Source organism: Podarcis tiliguerta, assembly GCF_965153285.1.
Source record: "Podarcis tiliguerta genome assembly, chromosome: 5".
Lineage (NCBI taxonomy): Eukaryota > Metazoa > Chordata > Lepidosauria > Squamata > Lacertidae > Podarcis > Podarcis tiliguerta.
In genome coordinates this window covers 39,550,448-39,573,989 of record NC_139538.1, presented here as the reverse complement: position 1 = coordinate 39,573,989, position 23,542 = coordinate 39,550,448, and the positions used below count along the sequence as shown (strand labels likewise).

The following is a 23,542-nucleotide window of genomic DNA, read 5'->3' as shown; positions in this document are numbered from 1 at the left end:
ATATCATTTTTGCAAGCATAAGGTGAGTCCTTTGCTGTTTGTTCAGCCAGACACGAAATATGGGTTAATTGGCCCAAGTTAGACTGGTAAAGATGAATCATCTCCCAATGCTTGGCATGGCCTGGTCATATGGTCCTAATCTTGCTGTACATTTTAACCATGGTTTTTTACAGGCTATAAGTCCTTTATACCATAATAGGCACACAGGATACAGGTCTGTGTGAGGGAAATAAGCACTTTATTTCATGCTGTACATTTAAACTTACTAAAAAGCACAGCAAGGTTAGGACCATATGACCAGGAGAAGGGCAAGTGGGCCTGTTGTACCAAGACAAAGACACACTTACTCCAAAAATGTTAAAGGAGATGGCACAGTGGGCTGCAAGGTAGCTTATGGGAAAGAACCACGTAATGGGAAATGGGAAATGTGGGTTTGAACCCTGCACACTTGTAAGCCCCCCACTCTGTAAGGGTAGGTATTGTGTTGTAGGAGTCCTGACAGTAACAAATATGCAGTTGGCAGTGTCAATTTGTTCATTTCCGTATCAACTGAAAAGTCACTTATGTGCACAGGCTTTCGTTTGGTATTAGTTTGGTTAGTTAGCCTTATGCAGGAAATATAACTCACACGGCTGGTTTGGAGGTTGCCATTTTATTCATGTGGTTATAACTCCAAATTACTGTTAAGATTTTAATATATGCTTATGTTTTATGGATGTTTATATGGTTGCCACCCACCCTGAGAACATAGTGATGAAAATATTCTAAGTAAACAAGTAAAAATTTCAGAGCCATTAGAATGGCCGACTGCCTAAGTGGCAACTCTGGAAGCAAGAGAGAATCCTCTCTTTCTTTTCTGTAACAGATTGGTGACCTCCTGTGTGAATGGCTCATTAAATGGCACTGTGTTTGATGCAGGGATAACCTTGGAGAAGGGATCGATAGGAGCACAATAATTTGCTTAATTGCTTCAATGAAACTAAAAAATGAATTAGGCAAAGCAGCAAGAGTTCTTCTTTTGGTGAGAGAAAGGCTGACACAAGAAAGCTTACTCTCTAGGTACTCAAAGCCCAGGTATATTTTTGCAAAAGTCTAGACCAGATAAGCCCTGCTGCATTTTATCACGGGCTGTTAGCACCAAGGATAAACACTCTGGATTAAAGCAATGCCCTATAGCTTGCGATACAGGCAAAGTTGAGCTTGGCATAGAGGACTGTCTTTTTCCTGAGAAATATATATATTCTACCACACTGTTAATATTTGTTTAAATAAAGCTTGAGTTTTATAGAGGTAGGAGTTTGACAATTCCCTAATGCGGCTTCCCTTTCCGTCCCAGTTTCTCTTGACAACCATGAGGGACATTTAACAAGATGGAGCCTCATTAGGCTATGGTTGCAGGCTACCAAAAGAGGATGTGTAGAGAGCCATAGCTCAGTGGTAGATTACCTGCTTTGTAGGCAAAATGTCCCTGGTTCATTCTCCAGCATCTCCAGGTACGATTGGAAATGTCCTCCATCTGAAACACTGGAGAGTCCCTGCTATCCAGAATTGACAAGACTGAGCTAGATGGACCAGCGGTTTGACTTGACAGAAGACAGCTTTCGATGTCCCTGTGTTATTCCTACATGAAAGTTGTTGTGTGAGAGGAAACCTCTGTTGTCCTTTTTGTCCATTAAGAAAATAATGATCTAAAACACCCTTCATCCAAAAGGGATCCGGGGCAGTGTCCTGTAATAACATCAAATACATTATAATCAAAGCACATGCTATAAAATAATAAAAGCTAAAAGAGAAAAACCAAACGTAGCCTTTTTAACATCGCTGAGCAAACAAGGATGTCTTAACCTTGCTGGAACCCTCCCAGAGTGGGTGGGGTATAAATTTATTATTATTATTATTATTATTATTATTATTATTATTAACCTGGTGCTGAAAACATCCTAAATAACCAGTCTTCATGTCCTCGTCATGTCCCAAGATACAGGGAGCCGGTTCAGTGGTCACATCTGAAAGATCAGAACCATGAAGGGCAGAGACCAGCCCTGCCAATACAACCACAGCTATGGAATAGGAAGGATTAGCATACAATATAGAAATACAGTGGTGCCCCGCAAGACGAATGCCTCGCAAGACGGAAAACCCGCTAGACGAAAGGGTTTTCCGTTTTTCAATGCGCTTCGCAGGACGAATTTCTCTATGGACTTGCTTCGCAAGACAAAAATGTCTTGCGATTCTTGCGATTTTTTTTCGCTCCCCACCCCCTTTTTCTAAGGCACTAAGCTGCTAATAGCCTTTTAGCAGCTAATCCGCTAATCCCTTAAGCCTTTAATAGCCGCTAATAGCCGCTAAACCGCTAATAGCGCTAATCCGCTAATAGGGTTGCTTCGCAAGACGAAAAAACCGCTAGACGAAGAGACTTGCGGAACGGATTCTTTTCGTCTTGCGAGGCACCACTGTAGTACAATCCTGTACATTTCTACTCGGTAGTAACAAACCCCATCAGTGGAAGCCCTGTGGAAGGACGAGGAAAACATGCTCAGGTAATGTCAATGCAAAGCTAGGACCAGAGTCTCTGTGCCCTGCAGTGGCTGCCTGGTTCTTTTAGAACACATGGTTGTGTTTCCCTTTCCGGGAAGCCCAAATCCCACCCTGCACCATGTATTGATCACTGCCAGAAGTTCCATATCTGGTTCAGAGCAAGTCATGCAAACTAGTTTAGAAGCAATGAATTTCCACATATTTGATAGGTGTATGGGATTTATATTTTACTTAGCATCCATCTGGGGTTTCTTGACACAGGATTTGGATTCTTGTGCGATTGTAATCATCATCCACTGCCAGGTGGTCACCTTTCCCGGCAGAAAACCCTAGTTCTAGGCAGGACTGCAGTAATAATAAAATACTGCCTCTTGGAAGAGCCAGGGTGAGGAGGGGACGACTTAAAATTATATTTGGAACTTCTAGTCTAAAGACAGATACATCCACCAGAGTTCACCCTTTTTAAAACTAAAAGGCTATAATGTTTAGAATCTGTCGCTCACTCTCGCTCTCTGGAACATCTGGCATCAGTCATCACTTTCCGGTGCCTTCCGTTGTCATATTTTATCCCTGCCTGTTAGGGGTTTCTTAGCACTGATAATTTAAATCATAGCTGCATCCTGGTCAGAGAAGATGAATCATTATTATGGGCTGCTATTAAATGGAATGAGAAGAGAAAGAAACACATGGGAAGTTGACCCCTCCCCTCCACCCACCCTCTATGGTTACTTATTAGACAGTGCGACATCTTTAGCTTGGTGAGAGCCTGAATAGCAGACATTCCTATTTGCTCTGCTTACAAAAGCAGAAGTTGAAAGACATGCACTCTGGACTTCCTCCAATGCCCATTAAATGAAATTAAATTTCTGTCAGTGTGACTTCAGTAGGGGGGCAGGGGGAACGATGCATTCAAGACCCTCATGAATTACCGTATTGGCCTGAATATAAGCCTCACTTTTCCTCCAAATTCCGACCATGAAAAGTTGAAGTGTGGCTTCGCAACCTTATGGAATGCAACCAGGAGCATGGGGCATACTGTGCCAGGAGCACGGCAAAGCGGCAGCCGCCCCATGTGTAGTCCCCCATCCTCTCCCCCAAGGCCAGGGAGGGAGAGAGAGAGGAAAGGGAAAGGCCATGGGCAACGCAGTGCGGCTCCCCCCCATCCCCCAGCCCAGTATGCAGCCAGGAGCAGCGAGGAATGGAGCGGCTTATATTTCAGTATTTTTCTTCTCTTTTTTTCTTTTTCCCCTCCAATTTTAAAGGTGCAGCTTATATTCGGGTGTGACTTATATTCGGGCCAATATGGTATTAAGAAGGACATACCATTGTTTGCAGTTTAATTTCTTTGCCAGTGTCTTTGGTGCACTTTTAAATGAAATGGCTGCCTTGTGCAGCAGTGGGCATTGCCCATGAAAGAAAAGTCACATTGGAACTGTTGGCAGGTGGAAAACTTACCTGCTGGTTTTAAGAAGGGCAGTTATTATTATTTTTTATGTTGGGCATCAAGGGCTAAATACAACCATGTACATCACTAGATAATTGGTGACCCGCCGGAAAGTGCAAGGTCATTGGGAAGGAAGCTTTGTTTGAGTTGATGAATTGTGTGGTGCCTGATTCAGACACACAAGTCTTTTACTTGACGTTGCACTCATTGCCCGATGGACGTGCATGTGTCCTTAGTACAGTGGTACCTCAGGTTAAGTACTTAATTCATTCCGGAGGTCTGTACTTAACCTGAAACTGTTCTTAACCTGAAGCACCACTTTAGCTAATGGGGCCTCCTGCTGCCACCGGAGCACGATTTCTGTTCTCATCCTGAAGCAAAGTTCTTAACCCGAGGTAATATTTAAAGGTTAGCAGAGTCTGTAACCTGAAGCGTATGTAACCCGAGGTACCACTGTATATTTCCAAACAGCATAATATTGTCTCAGTCTACTTCAGCATTCAGCCTGTTAATTTCTGTTTGCATTTTTCAAGCAATGCTTTCAGCCATGGTGTATCACAGTCAGGAGGAAAATGATTTGGGGTTGGCCATGTTAGAAAGTGTGAGCAACCATTTACAGCCTTCACAGGCAACATTGGTCACATGCCAGTGGTGGCAGGCTACACTCCAGCCATGCAAATCCACAGGTTTCTTTCTACACATCCATGTCCCACATCTCTCCATCCTCCCTCCAGGCAAAAACACTTAGGGAGAGTGCAGAGTAGGCCATGGCCAGGGGAGATTCCAGAAATGCTGTAGTTATGCCTGGGCACTCTGTGTGTGAAGTGTGAGTTATCTGAGTAGTAACTGTTGACCAGTGCTCCAGAATGAGTCTTCTTGACTGAATTTTAAGGTGCATGGTAGTCTGAAAGGCCAGTTGATCCCTAAAGCAAGCAAGCTATATGAGGGTGGTAAATCATTTGAATTCCATTTATTTATTCTGACATTGCAGTATGTTGCTGGAAACAAATACAATGGAGCATTCCTGAAATTTGGGGGGGGGATGGAGATGATTTCTAATTAGGGGAATGTAATCCTTTTGTACATAAATGAGTTTATCAAAGAGATTCTTATGAGAAAAGGGAGACCAATCGTAACTGCATTTAGAAATTGGTCTGTTTTGCACGTCATGGTAAGCCATCGTTCAAAATAAACTATGGTTTTCTATGAAGCTGCAGTCTGCTGGTGCGCGCTGCTTCACATTAAGTATTAAGTGCAAACCATGATAATTGGAAACCAAAGCTTATTCTTGACTTTCTACACATAGATTGTCTGGAAGAAGCAAACTATGAGCACTGATTCATACATTATGCTAAACCAGCATTCTGGTTTGCTTTATCCTGACATGGATGAATGAGTGAGGACTGAAGTGTGCATGATTGTGCAGTGTGCACCAGCATGTTGCTTACAGCAATAATTTATGGCCGAACATGATGTGCAAACTGTGGGAGGAAAAATATGAATTCCTGTTTGGGGAGTAAATAACCAAAGAATTGGCTGGGTTCTTGGATTCAAAACCTGGGGCTAAACTCACTCCTCCAGCAGGAGAGAGCCCCAGTAGTAGAGTCTAAACTCACAAAAATTAAGCAGCAGTTAGCACCACACATGTCTCATTCTACAGCTTGTTAGACCCTTTTGTCCCATTTAGTCTGCTTGCAAACATCTATTTCTACCCCTCTTGCAATGAACAGACCACACACTGTTAAGTATGTTTAAAATGTTTTACTTAAAAAACATTCCAAACATCAAATTCATGCATTTATCTAAGCAGCAACAGTGAGAACACAGGCAGAATGCTCTTGGGTAGGAAAAAAACAGGGAGATAACTTCAAACATGTGCTGTGAACGTGGAGCTTGCTTAGACACATCTTTCTTGGTCATTTACATGGCACAGAGAGCAAGGGAACAGGAAGTGGGGGGGTGACTTAGCTAAGTCTAGGAATTCAACTCTATTGTCTTAACCCCTTCATGCACCAACTTGCACTCATGCATAGTTATATTTGACTGCAATTTCCCACACAAAGCAGCTCATTGATTATTGTCCCATCTTCTATATATGCTAGGCCTCAGAGTGCCAAACAGTTATATTACGATGTGTATAAAATCCTCACATACAATTCTTCTTTCTTACAGGAAGTTTTATTACATCACTCTGCTGAGAGATCCTGTATCCCGTTACCTCAGCGAATGGAGGCACGTCCAGCGAGGAGCCACCTGGAAAACATCCTTGCACATGTGTGATGGCCGGACGCCAACCCCCGAAGAGCTGCCATCATGCTATGAAGGCACAGACTGGTCAGGCTGTACTCTTCAGGAATTCATGGATTGCCCGTATAACTTAGCCAACAATCGCCAAGTGAGGATGTTGGCTGACCTGAGCTTGGTGGGTTGCTATAATATGTCCTTCATACCAGAAAACAAGCGAGCACAGATACTGCTGGAGAGCGCTAAGAAGAATCTCAGAGACATGGCCTTTTTTGGCTTGACAGAGTTCCAGAGGAAAACACAGTACTTGTTTGAGAGAACTTTCAATCTGAAATTCATCAGGCCGTTCATGCAGTACAACAGCACAAGGGCTGGTGGAGTAGAGGTAGACAACAACACCATAAGGAGGATCGAAGAACTTAATGACTTGGACATGCAGCTGTACGACTATGCAAAAGACCTCTTCCAACAGCGATACCAGTACAAGCGGCAGCTGGAGAGGATGGAGCAGAGGATAAAGAATCGGGAAGAGCGGCTTCTTCACCGGTCTAATGAGGCACTTCCCAAGGAAGAGACGGAAGAGCAAGGGCGCTTGCCTACTGAGGACTACATGAGCCATATTATAGAGAAGTGGTAGCCTTGACGGAATTTTATACTGAGAACAGGATTTTAGGGTTTCCATAATAAAAGAACATGGAATTAAAAACAGCAACTCTTATTTAAACAAAAAAACGGTCTGTAAAACAGAAGGTAGAATGCTTCTATAAACAAAGGGTCTTTTTACTGTTTCTTATAAGACCAATGGGGTTCTTAATAAAATAAAATAAAACAAAAAAATATTAAGGAATCAGTCCTAGAGAGCTCAGAGTTTAAAATGCACAAGCGTAGGTCCCCCAGCTCTGACGCCAAATACAGTGTAATGTTTCATATCCTCCTAGATGCAAATCTAGAGGTCACGGATAGTAGCTTTGTAACCACTGTTCTCCCTTGGCAAGAGTAATTTGACCCTCAGAAATGTCAAATGTTTTTCTCCCTTGCTCAAGCGAGGTTTTCAGTTGCGAAAGTCATAATAAATGGCAGCGAATTTGCCAGACGGTGACTTCCCTCCAGTTTCAGCTGCTTGGCTTCAAATGGAAAACCATGGTCAAAAAGAACAGAACAGTATCAAAACAAGCAATCAGAAAGGGAAAGGGGAAGTTGAGAAAGAGAAACATTCAAGGAAGCAAAATACAGCCTGGACCGCATATCAAGCACAGAAGTTTGAATACATGGCACTGGTTGACCTGCATGCACACACTCTCAATCCTACACACTGCACTACCAAAACAACCGGTGGGTTTGTGCACAAAATATTCTCAGCTTTTACCTCATGGGCAGTTATTCAAATGCTAACTACTAAATCCCACATAAAACCAAACATGGGTTCTTATCACATATTCATGAAAACGTCCTTTCCTAGAAATAACTGGGGGGGGGGGGGTACACCAATCTCTGACATTTAAAAGGAGGTGGTCCATGATGTTCCCTTCAAACTGCTGATCACCACATTGCTGGCTGTTTTCTTGCTTATGTTTATGCTTCAAAACACTCTTTGCTTCCAGTGGGAAGGCATTTTATTTGAATTGGCACAGATATTACATATTCAGAATGCTCATTGTTTGGCATTCCATGCTGTCCTCAGTGCCCACGAGTGGTATAGAATATAGGGCTGCACTTTAAGCGTTCAGCTGGACACAAACTCCATTGATTTCAATGGATCTAGAAGCAACTAACATTTGCTGCATTGCATCCACCAGCTGTAGGAGTGCTGCTTTGTTGAACTTAAGAGGCAGTGTTACCACTGTTTTCCAGGATGGGCAAAGCCTGCCTTGCCTTTGTCTTATTTTAACAAAGCTGTAGCATTTGGAAAACTGGGCATCTTGACTGATTCTCTGCTTCAGGCACTGTCTGGTGTTCTTTTCCAGCCTTTAATAACCACAATAATCCCTTTTCCTCTCTCTTTTTTAACATCTAACATCTAAGTTTTGTTTGGAGAGCATCAAGTGATAATTTGATCTCCATCCAAAGCATGTGTCTTTCTTTTCTACTAAGCCTTTCTGAAAGGGGGGGGGGGGGCTCAAGCAACCTGTGTTTGTCACCTTCCTTCCCTGTTCCCTAGGATGCAAATGACTAGGTTATAGATGAAGTCGAAATAAGCTGGCAGTTAGGTTGATGCTCAATGGATGGACTCGCTATGTATCGGAGAGAAAACTGGAAATATAGAAAGAGAGGCTGATATACTTGTTCACAAAGAAGCACTGTCATTTCCCATGGTTTGTAATGGATTTCCCTCTTCCTAGGCTACTCTTGTCTGCATAGTTGCCAAAGCTTTAGGTTCCAAACTGTAGTGTGTGTGTTTCTCCCCAGAAGGAGGGAAGCCATGTCTCTAGCATAGAAGCCTGCCTGATTAAGCACACAGAGCTTGTTATGTCTATGCATTCTCTACAACCAGTCAGTGAAAAGGGACTTGGAGTGATATGGAAATTAAAAACCCAGTAAAAAAAATCCCACCCCACGCAGGCTGATTGAAAAACCTGTCCTTTTCTTTCAGTGTTTCTCTGATCAGCCCAAATGCCCAGGTGCTCCTGATTACCCTACACTGAAAAATATGCAAGTTCTTAAGTACTTTGCCAGATCTATTTGTCAATCAGTGCTAGTGTGGGTCTTGTATGGGCCTGGCAGTGTTTCTAGGAATAAGACCTTCCTGTTCTCTGAGTGTGCACAGCTGGCTAAAAAGATGCCCTTGAGGTTTAGGAAAGGAAAACTATCTCATCCTAGTTATTTTGGGTTGTTTTTTTTAAAGCATTATTTTGGGTAGAGGAGGCTGCAGGTTAAAAATCCTACATTTGGGGATGAATGGCAGTTTGCTAAATTCCCAGGACACCTGTGCATTTCTGTAACTAAAGAAACTCTTTACAAACAAAAGCAAATGCTATTTCACATTCCCTTTTCCCACAAACTTATGTGTGCTATGAAGAAGCAGCTGTTCTATATGCAGAGCATGTAGCTTTACCTAAAGGCTTTCTACTGTGCATTCATAGTTATGGATCTATAATATAAAAATGGTTGCAGCAGCTAATCCATATTCATAGCGTGAAGACTGGAGAGCCTGCTGTGTTATACTTTGCACGATTGGTAGCAGGTTCCAAAGGCCAAACTCTGCTTCCGCATTTTGTGTGGTTAAGGATAAAAGTGGAGTGTTTTGTTTGTTGTGCCTAAATTTTATTTCCACAACAATCTGAGTAAACCTTAATGGATCTTGCCTGTGGAAATCTTAGACCTCTGGGGAGATCAGTGGTAGTCTTTCTCCAACATTTTCTTGGTGTAACATTGTGTTTTAAGAACAGACCAAGGAAATAAAACTACTGAATGTTGTTTCATCAGCTTCCCTTAAATCTACCCAAGGAAGGTGAGTAGGTGGGTGATCATTTCTGCTTAGACCTCCATACTTGCAGCTGGTGGAGGGGTTCCCCATTTCAAGTCCCAGCTTTGACATATTCTCTCCTTCCCCTGAATTTTCCTGTTTACAGTTCAAAAGCATTAATCTTAAACCATTACAAAAAGGCTTACTAGTAGGCATGTCATTATTTGAACTTAAAAGCCTAGGTACCACTGAAGGAACTCAGGATGCAGCTAAATGGCTAAGAAGCCAGAATAGAGTGCAGGAGACAGAGGGAAACTGGTCTGTAGCTTTCTTGAGAGCTGAGAAGAAAAGAGTGTGATAGAGTCTTTGCTTGGACACCAAATGTCCTTTCTTGGGTGGCTTTAAGCATTGAAGGGCATCCAACATTTTGGTGGATAGTGTTTCCACCCTTTCACCTCCTGTGTCATTGACTGAACTTTTCCTGTGTTGACAGCAACGATGTATAATGTTTGTAGTCTTGGTGCCAGAGAAGTCTTGCAAATATTTACTGTAGCCACTGAAAATCAACATCTGTATTCAGCCATGTGAGTGGCTACTGCAGAAAAACACTTCTGGCTCTGGACGAACTTCTCCCCCCAGTGCTCATAGCTTTCCACTATTGCAGTCTTTAAGACAGTAAGCAGGTTTTGTAGTGTCAGCCAACAACCTAAAGTCACACTGAAAGTGATTGAGAAATGGTTTATCATGGAAGCCATTTGGTGCAAATAGCCAATAAAAGGGTTCTGAAGGAACAAACACAATACCTTTAAAGTACATTCAAAGTACATTGTTTTCCTCAAAGTATTCTGGACACTGTATTACCCCACACAAAGTTACAATTCCCAACAACCCTTAATAAACTACAATGCCCAGAATTCTTTGAGAGAGGAAATACACTTCAAATGTGCTTCAAAAGTGTACATGCTTTACATGTGTGTACACAGCCTATGATAGATCAGACCCTAGCCTAGCAAAACATTTTCCGTAAAAACAAGATATATTAGATGTGTTGTCTATTGACCATCACTGCAAAACTATTTCCAAAAGAAAACATTGTTAAGAATGCTTTCCAGTGAGTAACAATGCAGGATGAGGATGAGGGTAGCTCTTCCTAACAGTGGTTGTACTAAAAATAAAAGTTGGAGCGAAGAAATCTTCACAAAAAGAGGTATTAAGTAGCCAGAAGAATTGCTGCCGCCTTTGCTTTTGATTTTTGTGTCTTACTTTTGCTGTGGTGTCTGCACTGATTCTTCTGCCCTTATACGGGAGGGGTAGCCAACATGGTGCCCTTCAAATGTTTTTTGATTCCAGTTCCCATCAGCCTCAGCCAGCAGGACCAATGCTCAAATCTGATCGGAGTTGTGAGTCCAAAAATATCTTGAGGACATCATATTGGCCAACACTGTAATAGAGAATGAGACAACGCCTCCTAGTCAGGATACATAAATAGAACTTCCAGGTGGCCTCTGAATACAATTTGCGGTTGAAGGCAATTGGCCTATTATCCTGCTTGTGGGCTTCTCAGAAGCAGCTGGCTGGTCACTCTGGAAACCAAGATACTAGGCTACATGGACCATTGGCCTGATCTATTTGGGTGGTTCCTCTGCTGCTAAAAAGCTGAAAGCTTTACAGGGATTGGTACAACTGGGCTTTTCTCGCTCTCCCTGCACTCAGGAGCAATCCATCTGTGCAACAAGCAAACCAAGTCAGAGGAGGTCCATGCAATATTAGATTGCGGTGCAACCTGGTAAGCTATGGACCTCACTTCCTCCTGGGTCTGTCTGGATAGAAGAGCATATGGAGGGCAATGGCAATTCCAACACATGCACACAGAACATGAGAGAATAAAGGTCAGTGTTGGTCCAGGATCCTATGGGATTCCAGCACAGCAAGACATTGACTTGGGAAGCAGCCTTAGCTCAGTGGTAGATTCATGCAGAAGGTCCCTGGTTCAACCCCTGGAATTTCTACTTTTTGGGGGGGGCAGGTGATGGGAAGGTCCTCTGCCTGTTGCCAAACACAAAGTAGACAGTGGACTAAATGGACAAATAAGTTTGACCTGCTTTGAGGCAATTCTCTATGTTTCTTCTTCACTCCTCAGAAGCATTCTGGCCAGCACATGTCTGCTCTGATCCAAGGAAGAAGGTGTAGCCTGCAAAGCTTTGCAGCATCTCTACTAATACCTTGCCTGGATCCTGGGTAGCAGGAAGGAACTAGGCCAAACAATAGATTGCTTGATTTGTGCAGCAAAGGGTCATAATGGCATACACAGTATGACTCAAGCCCCACTTTCGAGGAACTTCTCCTTAGGCAATTTGAAATACATGCTCATTTGTGTTTTAGGCTGACTATATCACACACAAGGATGTTCAGAGTGTCTGCAAAGAGCTTTCCTTGGGGACCAGGTGCACTTGCAACACCTGACACCTGCAGTGCACATCCTCATTCAGCCCACTCTGATCCCTCAACAGGCATGGCTAATAGCACACTTTGCACTGTGCAGTTTCCGCATGAGGCTATCTCTTGAAGACACGTACCTGTCTAGGAGAAAGGCAGGTCAGAACTTTCACAATTTAGTGCTAAAGTGTCAAAGCTGGAAGTAAGTTACGCGCCTTAATCATAATGGGAATGTCAGTCTCATTGAAACTTGTAGATGTTCCAGAATAGTTCTGACCAGGCTCTGGCTGGTGCTATAATGCCTTAAAATCCATTTCAGCCATGCAGCTCTTCATAGTTAATGATGAAAGGTAACGAATTGACGCCAGCACCACGGAAATCCTCATACTGTTCGTTCCCTCCGCTGTTTTACAAAGCGTATGCTTCAGATCGCAGCTCTGCTCAGTTTTCCTCTTTGTTGAATGATGCATTATCACATTCCACTAGCAGAAACAAATTCAAGGGTTGAATTAAAGTCCCTTAAAGCACAGAGCAATTACCCAACCAAATAACTGTCACCAGGAGTTGACTGCATGCACTCATGCGCTGATCCATTGAAAAGAGGCTGGGTTTTTTCTTCTTCTTTTATTATCATTTTGCTCTACCGTTAGTGAATGTTTGGGTTTCCAATAAAATCTGAAGGGCAATATATGCAAATGAGCCTCTGCCCCCACCCACCCCACTTTTCTCTGTGGTTTCTACATTTCTCTTCCCCTTTCTCAGGTGCTTCTTCTACATGCTGAACTTGGGAGCCATGCTATGAAAAAAAAAAATTATGTTAAAATTATTTTCAAAGGATGATTTGTTTTGTACATGTTGGACTATGTTTTTAACTTATTTTTATTGCCTCTTTCAAACTGCTTTTAAAGTGCTTTTTGAAAACACTTTCACTGTGACGTTCCTATACTCCTGTGTTAATCACTGGACAAATCCTCAGGCATCGCCAGGCTTTGCCAACATAAATACCGTATTTTTTGCACCATAACACTCACTTTTTTCCTCCTAGAAAGTAAGGGGAAATGTCTGTGCGTGTTATGGAGGGAATGCCTAAGGATGGCGGGGGGGATCTGCTGCAGTCGTGAGCAGAGGATCCATGGTTCCCCTTCCTTCCCTCCTCCGTGGCTCTCTTTGAAACAGCAAAGCGGGAGAAGAGCCGCTGAGTGGGGAGGAGAGAGAGACAGAGAGCCCGCTTCTTTAAAGGAGCAAAGCGGCTCCTGTCCAGTTGGTTCCTTTAAAGCAAGCAGGCTCTCTGTCCCTCTCTCCTCCCCACTCAGCTCGCTAAGCCGGGGATGAGCGGGGAGGAGGGAGAAAAGCAGAGCCTGCTCGCTTTAAAGGATGCTTTAAAGTGGTGCAAAAACGTGGTTACAAAGCATGGATCCACATGGATCCTCAGGATTTTTGCATTGGCTACTCCAAACTCACTGTCAAATCACATGTCTGTGGCCACAGCATGAGCCACAAAAAACATACATCCACTGTTTCGTTTAGAATATTATTTTTTTTGTTTTCCTCCTCTAAAAACTACGTGCGTGTTATGGTCAGGTGCGTGTTATAGAGCGAAAAATACGGTACTCCTGGAATCAAATGAGATCTATCTTGTGTCATGTTGCTTGCTTTGCTCATGTAGTCCTTGCTTTCCCCATCACTGCCTAAGAAGCACCAGGAACCGCATGGACAATCCACACACAGGATCCCATTTCCCTTCCTTGAGTGTTTTTCTCTGCCAAGGAACAGAGTGCTACTTACGATCTCTCTAAACCAAGGCCCTCCCTATTTTTCCACCCACTTGAGATCTCTGAACAGGCTCTTCTGATCAACACTGACTGAGAGAAGATCCCAACAGTTGTTTTCCAGTGGACTAAATCTGTAAGGTCTGCATGTTCGCTGCAGGAACTAAAAGCAATGTTTAATTTGAATGAAGCAACATTTAAAGCTTTATATATTTATTTATCACATCTCTCTCTTTTTTTAAAAAAAAAAGTGTTAATGAAAAGGAGGCCTGTTTCCTTTTCTTCTCAAAACCTATGACGAAAATGGACAAAGCAAAGTAAAAGGAACAGTCATCTAATTGTGGTTTTTCCCCCTTTTCTTTTTTGTCTAGATCAAGACTGGATGTTAGCAGATTAAAATAAACCCTAAATACATTGTTTGGTGTACATGTTATCTTTGTTCTGCCTCTCCAGGCTCTGTTTTTCCTTGATTTGGCTAGTAGAAAAGTATGACAAATCCCCGGGCCTCTATTACAAGGGATGGAAGTTGCCCTGGTTTGGTGTGGGGCAGATAGGAACATGTTAAAATGGGCTATGGGTGCAGAACTTTTCACAAGTTTTCCTGTTCAAAACAGAAGTAGGCAGCATGCTCATTATAACATGCGTAGTTTGAATGTGAACACTTGGGTGCTGGGAGTGGGGGACTGTGTTGTTTGGGGTGTTGTATCCTAACCTTATGTGCCCTACTTTGAGAAAGCCTTTGGGGGGGCCTGAAAAGTAATACAAGAATAAACTTTATCCTAACCTTCCATTCTTAGAGCTAGCTTTGCACAATAATATTAATTGTCATTCTTTGCCATTGAACACGACAACCATTTTCTATAGACGTGTTAAAAATGACCACTCACGGTGAGCACATCTGAAAAAGTGGCTCAGTACTCAGGGATACTTCAGATACCAACTGTAGCACAATGAAGTAATGCCATTTGATACATCTACAACCTGAACACATCAACTTCAAAAAGACCGTCCCACCAAGGCGCTATGTATCATGTGCAAATGTGCATGACATAGGCAAAAAATTAAAGCACTATCCCTGCTGCTTTGGCTGACAAGGCTTCTAAGAAAGAAAAACCTGTGGAATCAGAGGTTGGTCTCTGTTCCTCTAGAATGCAAAGTCTCATTAGTATGAAAACGCCATCTGGCTTCTGCTAATGGCTAGCAAAATCTCCTTGCACAGGAACAAGAGTAAATTAATGGCTGCTGCAAGATACCTGCAGGGACAAGGGCGCCAGCTCACTGCCTCATTAAAAACTCCTGGTTGATGCCTCTGGGAGAAGGGAGAGAGGGAAGAATACCTCCTTGGGGGATCCCCAGCCACGTTTCACTGTACTGTGTCCTAAGATGCTACAGCACCACCAGCAAAACCTATTCGCCTCTGAAGCAGGTAGCATTTCCAATAAAGATCTGGAAGGCACCGGGGGAGGAGGGCAGTAAAAAGTATGCATGCATGTGAAGGAGCCACCTGGTTGACACAGAAGACACCAGAGCACCAGAATCAAAAGTAATACAGTATATGGGATGTGCAAGCACAGTCTATGGCCCCCCTAAAAGAAAAGTCACACCTGGGATGTCTCAAACTCAATGACGCAACTCTCATTTTTTTCTGAAGAAGGCCATTGCAACTTACAATACCAGTGTTGCTCACAAATGTCTGTGTATACATGGCCCATTCAGGGTGTGAGTATAATAGCTATGATCACAGGACATATATGTCCTATCCACAAACGGCATCACAATGAATTGTGGGGTGTTCAAAAACCCTCACGGTCAGCATAATGGAACAAAAATAAACCCAAGTGGGGAATGTGCACATTTTTTTTAATGTCACACAGCAGTGTTTCCATAGGGATCTTGCCAGTAAGTAGAGAAAATAAGCAGAGAAAAGACAGTAATTCATACCTTAAATCAGAACTTTTTTCAGCCGGAACTCAGTTCCAGCGCCTCTCAGGTGGACGCCATTTTCATCAGATGAGAACAAGGGAGGCGTTCGTGGTGAGTTCTGGCACCTCTTTTTCTAGGGAAGCCTTGTATAAGGAGCTTTTTAGTGTTTAATATTTTATTATATTTCTATATATGTTGGAAGCCATCCAGAGTGGCTGGGGAAACCCAGTCTGATGGGCGGGGTACAAATAATAAAATAATAAGTATTATTGTTGCTGCTGTTTTTTAAATATTGCACTGCCTTAAATGCTTGCTTGTTTGGAAAAGAGATTCCAGATCTGTATTTTCATTTCATTTCACTTTTAATTTGTATACCGCCTTTCTTTATTACTATACTCAAGGCAGTTTACAAACTGAAGAAACAAGAAAAATGGCAGCAAAGATCACACACGTATTAACGATCTGATCCAATGCAAAAAAGTCACAATAACTTTAAAATAAACAATATATCAAATAAAGCAATATTCAATAATTCATTAGACTATAATAGTAAACAGTAAAATTAAATATCAGCAAATAATAATCAGTTTATACTTATCAGTTACAATAAAGAATTATTAAACTATTGTCAATAAAAATAATGGCGAATCACAATGCATAAAATACCACAAAACATACAAAACCATGTAAAAGGGTCAAATTGAGAAACAAGGACACACAACTTATAAAAATATTTTTTGAAAGTATCCCTGGACTACTGTCAATTATTGGTGATACTGAACACAGACCTAATAACTTTATCACTGCAGGTGACACACTAAATGCACTCTCAGCCTTTATACCTTACTAGCTCTCCAAATGCCATTGAGTCATTATTTCCTCGGGCAGTGAGGAAATAAAGTAGATGGATAGACAGGCAAATGCTTGATTGCTATGCTAAAACTGAGCTTATCGTAAGACTCTGCCCATCCAAAAGTTTGCTTCCGTATAGGCTGTATACCCCACCTTTCAGTGTGGGCAAGAGGGCTTATCATCATCAATAAAATAAATGTAAGCAATCAAACCCAGAAAGGTAAAAAGGATCGAGCCAGCAGATAAAAAGAACAGTTGAAAAGGATCTTTAAAACTATTATGTGCACAAAACAACAGAACAGACCTTGCCTGATGCACCAAAGGTAAAGGAGATGGTGCCAGCAGAACATGTTTAGGGCACATTTGGGCACAATCACAAGCCTGTCCACACACTCTGCTGGGTTGTCCTCCCTGCTCTTGTCCCTGATCACTATGCTTTGGCTGATTCCAACCCCTAATCTCCATGTGGTGAATATCGCAACACTTGTCACCCCAGTTGTCACTTGTCTATTCACTTTCCACAATAATCAACTACGATTCAGTTACTTAGGCCAGATATCTGAAAGAATTTGAATGAATATCTGACAATCCGAATGAATGTCTGTAAACCACAGGAGAGAACAGTGTTCTTGTGCTCTGGTGCTGCTTCCCACCAGCATCTGAGTGGCCACTGTGAGAACAGGATGCTGACCTAGATAGGCCATTGGCCTGATACCGCAGATTCTTCTTATGAATTCAGAAATAAAACCTCTCCAACCTAATTGTATTAGCTTTACTTGGAGTGGCAAAAAGGGAAGCGGGGCTCCAAGATTAGAGGAGCAGATATCTACCTCTTTTGGAAAAGTTGAGGTATACCCAGAAGTATACCCCAAAGCAATAATGTTGACAAATGATCTGTTTATATTATGCTTTGTCATATTATGCTCTCCAAGATGAGCTCCTGGGATTGGGCTGGATTGCTGATTAAACCTTCCCACTCCATATCTCTTGCGTACGCTCCTAACAATAAGCAGCTGCTCATTATTTTGCTGCCCCGGGAGACTGCCTGCTCTTCCGGCATGGAAGAGCTGACCCTGACAATCCCAGCGTCGTATCGGAAGAAGAGACAATGGCAAATTGCTGTCAGAACAGCCTGCCTGGGTCGGCAGAGCAGGGCTTCTATCTAATCCAGGATTTCAGCTTCCATTTCAGCCTTGGAGATTTTTAACAACTGTGCTCTGTAAAGGACTTAAGAAGCAGTCCTCTGTCTGAAGGGCTGTCAGGGGACAGTCCTCTGTTTGCCCCATCGAAAAACCTTAAAAGGGGGCCTTGAATTTCAACAGCTTCTATGTTATGTGGGTGTTGCAGTTTCAACAGCCTTGTGAAAGGAGGCTGTGAGTGTAGGGGACCTGGCGGCCATGTTCCAACCATTTTATTAGGTGACCAATACCACTTCAGTCAATCAGACTCTAGTCCTCTGCCTTGATATATAAGAAATACTTAGGTAGTGTTATGGTTTGAGGGATCAGCCTGAATGATACGTCTGCATGTGGGGTTAGACTCTATGACAGGAAAGCAGCCAAACCAGTTCCTTTGTTAAATTCATGGTTAAACACTACCATTTACATTGGAAAATGTTGCCCTGCTGCCATAGAGATTGGGGTAACCTACCTCCTCACCTACTTGGAAGCTACATCACCTTGTAAGGTAGAAGAATGATAGCCAGAGTTTTTTGTATTAGTTTTGTTTGATGCTGGAAGCTGGAGAGACAGAGACATGTCTTGCTGGGGGTTTTCCTGGAACTCTAATGAGGAATGCTGTGAGCCCCCCCCCCCCCGTCCTGTGATCAAACTGTGTATATATGTGTAAATGAAACCGCAGTCTCCAACAACTTTCATTCTAAGGAAACCAAAACCTGGGTAAGCTCAGGCACCCCTGGAATCTCTCACCGCTCAGAGATTGGGCTGCACGCAACAGTCTGTTCTCATTTTTGTGAGCCTACATCACTCTTCCAGCCAAGACATCTCATTCCCAATCTAGCCAAGGACAGTTGTACGAAGCCAACAGTAACTTCACTATGTCCTCTAGATGGGCTGTTAAATCACCTTGGCGAAGCATGAGACACAGGAGAGTCAGCATCCCAACTGGCTACCAAAGGGGAATGCCAGGAAAATAGGTGAGTGCTTTCAAAATGTTTAACAAGCAGCAGGACATTTCCTCTCTGCTCTTTGGACTGAGAGCATTCTTCAGTCTGGCTGTGGTGATGGAAACCAGATGCTTAGTTAGCAACATACAATCAAACATCACGTTGCTCTGAATGTCTCCAGTATATGTCATTGTCATGAACTGGCAGGACAACAGGGAAGATGAAGAGGATCCTGGCAAGGGATGTAGATGGGACTGGGACACACTGGGGCAAGTAGAGGAAGGGAAAGGAAATATTCACAGGGTAATGGAGGATGGCGAGGGGATGAAGGTCAACGTGCAGGAACCAGAGCAGCAGGACTCATCACCAGAGCCAGAGGAGCTCTTGTTCCCATAAACACAGTGGGCTCTGAGGCATAGGGAGCAGTGGGGAAGGTACTCTAGGAGGCTGAGGCAGGCAAAGGCCCACAGACTGGCCAGGTGGGGCTTGCTACCTCTGGGAGGAGGTGTGTGCTTCCTCAGCTGGAGTAGGCTTGGAACAGGTGAGGGTCATCTGCCTCGTCAAGCCCAGATGCTGCAATCAGCATGCAAAGTATAAAAAGGAAGCAGAGCTGAAGGGCTGTGTCTGCTCCACTAGCCATGTTTGGATGCTCCTGGACCTCTATGGGGCTGTGCTTTGGGTTTGGCTCTGGACTGTATCCTGGCTGCTGGACTTCAGACTTGGCTACTTGGATTGATCTTGGACTGTGTTTCCTGAATGTTGGACTTTGGATTTGCCATACTGACTTGCTGCCAGGTAGGCCAAGAGTTCAGGACAGTCATGTACTTATGAAGATGCCTTTTGAGAGATTGCGTTCAATAAGCATGTGTGTTGTTCCAGTCAAACTGGGCTGGGGTGTGGGAAGGGCCTTAGGGGCAGCATTGGCACACATGATTTGCATGCAAAATGCCCCAGGTTCAATCCTTGGCATCATCAGGTAGGGCTTGGAAATCAGACAGGATATCCACTGCCAAGTAGTGTAGTCAATGGTGAGTAAGATGGGCCAATGTATCTGACCCTTTTGTTCCATGAGTTCTGCTGCCTTTTCTCTGCTGAATCTGGGCTGAGAATGCAACTGCAGAAATGAGATGCCCCAGTTGTTGTTTTTTCTATTTTTCTACATTGCAAAACCAACTTCTCAGATGGAGTCCAGTACTTGTTTATTTTCAGGTAACCAAATACACTGTATTTTTCGCCCTATAGGACACACTTTTCCCCCTCCAAAAATGAAGGGGGAATGTGTGTGCATCCTATGTGGCGAATGCAGGCTTTCGCTGAAGCCTGGAGAGCGAGAGGGGTCGGTGCGCACCGACCCCTCTCGCTCTCCAGGCTTTAGGAAGCTATCCGCAAGCCTTGGGAGCCCCGCAAGCCGCGGGAATTCCTGCGGGGCTCCCAAGGCTTGCGGATAGCAGCCTGTTCTGGGGGCTGGGGTCGGGGGAAGCTCGGGCTTCCCCCGCCCCAGCCCCGTGCCTGGGGGAAAATAATTTTTTTTTCTTTATTTCTCCCCCAAAAAACTAGGTGCGCCCTATGGGGCGAAAAATATGGTATATGCTGTTTGATTGTAATAAAGCCTCTAAGCGGTTTAGAAGAAACATTGAAATTACCAGTTAAAAGCAAATAATTAAAGGAGTTTAAAAGATAATTACAATTAATAATAAACTTAAGAGATTAGACATGTATCTGGATAAAAAGGTAAAGGGACCCCTGACCATTAGATCCAGCCCTGACTGACTCTGGGGCTGCGGCGCTCATCTCGTTTTACTGGCCGAGGGAGCCGGCGTACAGCTTCCAGGTCATGTGGCCAGCACATGTGGCGAACCAGAGCAGCGCATGGAAACACCGTTTACCTTCCGGCCAGAGCAGTACCTATTTATCTACTTGCACTTTGATGTGCTTTCGAACTGCTAGGTTGGCAGGAGCAGGGACCGAGCAGTGGGAGCTCACCCCATCATGGGGATTCGAACCGCCAACCTTCTGATCGGCAAGTCCTAGGCTCTGTGGTTTAATCCACAGCGCCACCCGCGTCCCATGTATCTGGATAGCCTTGCCTAAAAAAATAGTTTAAAGTTGGCATTGCAAACAGTACACCAAAGGTGCCTGCCTGGTGTCAATAGGCAGGGAGTTCCAAAGTTCAGGTGCTGATTTCTTACAAGTGCAGAGCAAGTATTATGTGACACTTGTAACAGCATCAACTCCACAAATCAAAGTAGTCAAGTGGATACATACAGAGTAAGGTGATCCTGCAGGTGTGTGGTGTATGAGCTGGAAAAGAATTGTTGAGAAGATTCTTTAAAATGTCCTCAGAAGAACAGAGGTTATAAAAAGACGGCTAGCTACTTACTGGATAACGGGCTGTCCTAAGGCCATTTGGTGAAGGGCAAGCTATACATACAATTTGTACTTATACAGCTTAATACTTATATACTAAATAGCCTTGCCCATTAAAGTTAATGCCACACTATTTGTTAGTTTAGTTTTGTTGTTGTTCTACAACAGCCTAACACAGCTAAGTATCCCTCTGGACTTCGGAATAAGCAGGCCAAAGGCCTCTGGCAGAATATTTTGCTATGGTTACAGGCATCCCAAAGGCCCAGCACTTGTGAAGAATGCACAATATCCTTTTCCCACTCCTCCTGCTCCCATACTGTTTTCCCCCACCCTACTCCTTGAAATTGTCATTTCCCCCAAACTTCAGAGAGCAGGAGAAAGGATAAACATTATACCTTTCAAGTTCATTTGAAGCATGCTTTCCCCTCAAAGAATTCTGGGCACCGCAAGTTTGTTAAGGGTTTCTGGGAATTGTAAATCTGTGAGGTGTAAATGGCAGTACCCAGAATTCTTTGAGGGAGGAGGAAATGTGCTTCAAATATTGTGTGTGTGTGTGTGTGCGCAGCCTGTGTCAGGATTCTCCCATCCTTCCCCTCAGTCCTTGGCATGGCACAAGCAAATGGAAGCAAGAAGCTGGAGTTCAGGAGGGTGTGAGCCATCTCAACTCCCACTATCATGAGTATGTCATTGTCTGACCTTTAGTTCCATTTAATTTTTAAAATATTTAGTGTCTTTGCTTCCCTTCCACACGTCCTCAGTGCTGGAGCACTCAGGCTGCATTCATTTAAGTTCAAAAAGCAGAAAGGTTTTTCTGACAGATCCATTGGGCCTTCCTTTTAAAAAAACAATCCACCTATCTCTAGTCAGTGGAGGACTTCCTTGCAGTATAAATGAGCGCAGGAAGTCTTCTCTAATACAATTTTAGTTGTGATCATAAGGATCTCTGTTCCTCACAACCCCAACAACACACATAGCAAGGATATTCCCTTCTATTATTTCAGGATAATATATAGTGCTATTGCACTAAGCTCATGGGAGTATAGCATTGCTAACTCTTAGGAAAAAACACTTTTAAAATGACTAGGGCACATTTTTATTTTATTCTTTGGGTTCATGCTTGCTGTTACATAGGTGGATAGTTTGGTCTGTCAGTTGGATAGCTCAGTTGGTTAGAGCGTGGTGCTGATAATGCCAAGGTAACAGGTTCGAATCCCATATGGGACAGCTGCGTATTCCTTAATATTGCAGAGGGTTGGACTATATTATTCTCAGGGTCCCTTCCAACTCTATGATCTAGAAAGGGAGAGCTGGATTAAGAAGGTAAATACTTAGGCTGCTTACACACCATACATTTTAAATGTGTTTAAACACACACACACATCAAGAATCCTAGGAACTATATTTTGTTAAGGGTTGCCAGGAACTGTAAATGTGTGAGGGGTAAACACTTCCCCAAGATTCTTGGGGGTGTAGCGTGTGCTTTAAATGTATCCCTAATGTTGGTAGCATCTGCTAGAGGAGCAGAATTAGAAGCTAAGTTGGCATTATCTACTTTTTTAGGAAAATGTTTGATTTCAATTTGGGAACCTCATTAGGTGTGGGTGTCTTTAGAGCACAGCTTTGGAAAGGTTAATTGGGAGGGTGATACATTTTTCCTCTTGCTTTGCATAGGCAATCAGTAAGTCTTGGTTTTTTTCTGAAAGATTCTAAAATTGGCCAAATGCAAGATCTTCAACAACAAAGTATATTTGTTGTTGCTGTTCCTAGTAAGGAAGTAAATTAGGGACTGTTTCCTTAATTCTGACCCAGTGAATTTCTACATATATATATATTCAAAAAGAATTTAATTCTGTCCAACCATAGGACTACACAATACCTGCCTTGAGGTTTTAACAAGAGGGAAAACTCCATTTCTTGATATTGGCAGGACTGAAAGTTAACAAATGTTTCTGTTTTGAGAGTGAAGATCAATGCTGAAGTTAGCTTCAAGGAAGAAGATTCCCCGGAATCAAATTGTATTTACTTCAAAAGAGATTTCTTAAGCACTGCTTAAAACTAGTTACATTAGTGCATGTCAAAATGTAAAGATCGTTATTAGAGTTATCTGTAGACTGTTTAAATACCCTATTAATCTATCAAGCTCTACTTCTCTGCAGACTAGAGAAAGCGATAATTTATAAGGGACAATGATTTTATGACACTGATGAGGAAGTCTGAACTCTCAAACTCTATTAGGGTGAATGAATCACAAGGTTTCCTCATGAGTTAATTAGAAAATCATTTTTCCTAATATAATGAAGTTGTGTTTGATTCTTAGATTGCTATGGCTGTCAGATTTATTATATCTCCAGATGGACTGGTGAGCTCCTCTCCCCACCCCAAAAAGCTTTTTCATCATATTATGAGGTGAGGCTATAAGCCTATAATGCTGGCCAGATTCT

General features: G+C 43.0%; 1 protein-coding gene across 1 annotated transcript in view; it reads left to right on the top strand.

Annotated features, from left to right (window-relative positions):
• Positions 1 to 9,645, top strand: part of HS6ST1 (heparan sulfate 6-O-sulfotransferase 1) — a 187,074-nt gene extending 177,429 nt beyond the window's left edge. The window contains exon 2 of the mRNA XM_083443456.1: positions 6,155 to 9,645. Coding sequence (XP_083299582.1) covers positions 6,155 to 6,863 — 709 coding nt within the window. The 3' untranslated portion in view covers positions 6,864 to 9,645. The remainder of the gene's footprint in view (positions 1 to 6,154) is intronic.
• Positions 9,646 to 23,542: the final 13,897 nt, after the last annotated feature.